Source organism: Mus pahari, chromosome 10 (assembly GCF_900095145.1).
Source record: "Mus pahari chromosome 10, PAHARI_EIJ_v1.1, whole genome shotgun sequence".
NCBI lineage: Eukaryota > Metazoa > Chordata > Mammalia > Rodentia > Muridae > Mus > Mus pahari.
Genome location: NC_034599.1, coordinates 92,237,473 through 92,240,111, shown reverse-complemented (window position 1 = coordinate 92,240,111; position 2,639 = coordinate 92,237,473). Strand labels below are relative to the sequence as shown.

Sequence of the window (2,639 nt, the reverse complement as noted above, 5' to 3'; positions counted from 1 at the left end):
GAATGAGTTTAAAGCCAACCCAAGCAGCTTTGTGACACCCTGTCTCAAAATACAGAATAAGTAAGGAGAGAGCTAGTACTTGCATTTGAGAGCTTGCCCAGTATGTGTGAGACCCTCGGTTTAATCTGCATTAATGCAAAATTAAAAGCAGATAAGTAGTCTCTTTAGCAAGATAAAAATTGAGGTTAGCCTGAGAACAAAGAGGGAATTTGGTAAAATTGGTTGGAAAAACTGAACAGCTAAAAGCTGAACAGCCATGACTTTTGACTCACCTTTACCAGGTGACATTTATTTTATTCTTATAAAACAAGATAAATATGACCACTGCATACAAAACATTACAAATTAGGTTTATAGGAGAAAAAAATTGGTTCAGAATTTAAAACAACAACAACAAAAATAACGTGGAATAATAGTAATGTAAGCATTTTCCACCAGTTTAGGTGAAACCTTGATGCGAACATACTATAAAAAGAAACCTAAGCCTGGCAGAGTGGCCCAAGCCTTTGATTCCAGCACTTGGGAGGCAGAGGCAGGTAGATCTCTGCGAGTTCAAGGCCAGCCTCTATTACATAGTTCTAAAAAAGTCACAGATTTCTTCTAATGAGATCCTGACTAATCACAAACAAAACAAAGATAAAAAACAAAGAAAACAAATGCATACCCCAGCTCATGCTCAAAACAGCCGGTAAAGTTCACCATGAATCTCACTTACAATGAAGGAACTGAAATGGAAGACTATTCCAGGAGCTTTGGAGATGGCTTTGAACCCTGTACATGCAAGTGAGGCAACCACTATAGTTCACCATGATGTTGGGTAGTTTTCCAGGAGAGCAGTCCGAAACAACAAAGACGTAGATAAGTCGTGTCCAAATTCTCAAAAATTTATGGGAAAACACTAAAGGACACCAAGAACTTAAGACCCCTACTAATTTATTTGTTAGAGAAGAAACAGGGTGTTGGGGATTTTACCACTTGGATTTCTAGGAATCTTTAGGGCCTCGGGAAGAGTCCTTTGGGTCAGCAAGACTTTTATTCTGACGACAGGAGCCTAAGTGCCTTGCAACTAGGGGTAGAGAAACCCCTCAAAGACTTGTGCAGGGCAGTTCATTCATAGACCAGTCGCTTCCGGGCCTTGCAAGGAGCCCGGGGAGAGCTTGGAGGACATGGCGGAAGCTGCTCTTGGGGATTCTGGGAAAGAGATGAAGGCAGAGGCTGCAATGTTGAGCCAGGGAAGAGTCCCAGCACGTTGCTGTCCAGTTCCCACATGGACCTAGGGGCATATCGCTCTGTTCCAGTGGAAGGCTCTGGGGCTTGGTCCTGAGACAAAGGACTGGGCACCCCTGGGATGGAGGAAAAGCTCCCATTGGCCTGATCATCTGGAGGTCTAGCCCAGGGCTCCAGGAATTCCAAGTCTGCATCCTCATCGCAGACACCATCTTGGCAGAAGTACTCACAGGTTTCCTGCTGGAGACCGACTAGGTGATCCTGGGGCCCGTCCTGGGCAGCGGGTCCCTGTGGGCTGATGGCCACGAATCCAGGTTGTCCAAAATGGTTGGAGGCTTGGAGTCCCTCGGGGACCAGGAGGATGGTGTGTCCTTGGAGCGACACTTCCAAGACCGAGTTGGGCTCTGGCTCCAGCAGCAAGTCGACGCCATCCAGGGGTAGCTGCAGGGCAGAGCCAGCTGCCAGGAAAACCACAGAGGTGGCGGGCTCGGCGGGTGCTTCCAGATCGGGCTGAGCCAGGAGTTCTGGGCTCGCGGGCTCCTGGTGGAGGCGGCGGCGCTTGGCAGGGCTGGATGCTGATGACTGCGGTGACCAACAGGGAGCGGGGTTGGCGCTGGGGCTGCGGGGCCTGGTGCGCAGCATGATGGACGGCGATGCTGGGCTGGAGAGGCGCGGGTGCAGCGCGGGCAGGTGCGACGGCGCGGGCCGAGCGGCTACAGTCTCGTGCTCTGCAGCTCTGCGCTTGGCCTAGTGGATACTGCGCACGCAAGGTGGGTCACTTACTAGATGCCAATCAGTTTTCAAAAGATGAACCGGAACCCAACTTCAGGAAAAGGTCAGGTTAGGCTGCACCTTGGAAACCCAAGTCCTGGAGGCTCCGCCCCAGGAGTGTCGGGCTGGCCAATAGACTTGGCTGTAGTTGGGAAATACAGTTTTTGACCTATAGGAGGCAGAACTGGTTGCATAGTTTGTCTCACCCGGAATAGAATTTCAAGATGGCTCAAGATTAGAACTTCTACGGTTTCGGGCATTCTAAAAATCACTGAGAAACTTGCTGCCATCCCACCAAACCACACTCCGTTAAATGCCACATGAAATTGCTTTAGCGCAGTTTAGAGAATGGGTTACTAACTAGGTAGCCGGGGCGGGTGTGAGATGTGAAGTACTCACACCTGAAATCATCTTTGTCCCACCCATAAATTCCTGGTTCTGGAGGCTGAGGTAAAGGAAATCTGAGGCAAAGATGAGCTGCTGAGTGACTGTATGGGCACAAACCAAACCAAACCTAAACATGCCTGGTCCAGAGAGGGTTCAACAGAACTCTCATTGCCTAGCCTGATGAACTGAGTTTGATCTCAGTCTTACATGGTGACACTCTGTGGCACACGCGTTCACATAAGTAAACATAATAA

The 2,639-nt window shown here is 49.1% G+C and overlaps 1 protein-coding gene across 1 annotated transcript; it reads right to left on the bottom strand.

The window, feature by feature from the left end:
* Nucleotides 1–282: 282 nt before the first annotated feature.
* LOC110328649 (proline-rich protein 23A3-like) lies at nucleotides 283–2,080 on the bottom strand. Its single transcript, XM_021208077.1, has one exon. It carries the CDS (start codon nucleotides 1,867–1,869, stop codon nucleotides 1,108–1,110), a length of 762 nt encoding a protein of 253 aa, XP_021063736.1. The 5' UTR covers nucleotides 1,870–2,080; the 3' UTR covers nucleotides 283–1,107.
* Between the last annotated feature and the right edge of the window lie 559 nt (nucleotides 2,081–2,639).

Excerpts from the sequence above, each read along its gene's own strand:
- LOC110328649 (XM_021208077.1), bottom strand. The coding sequence starts at position 1,869 with ATGCTGCGCACCAGGCCCCGCAGCCCCAGCGCCAACCCCGCTCCCTGT.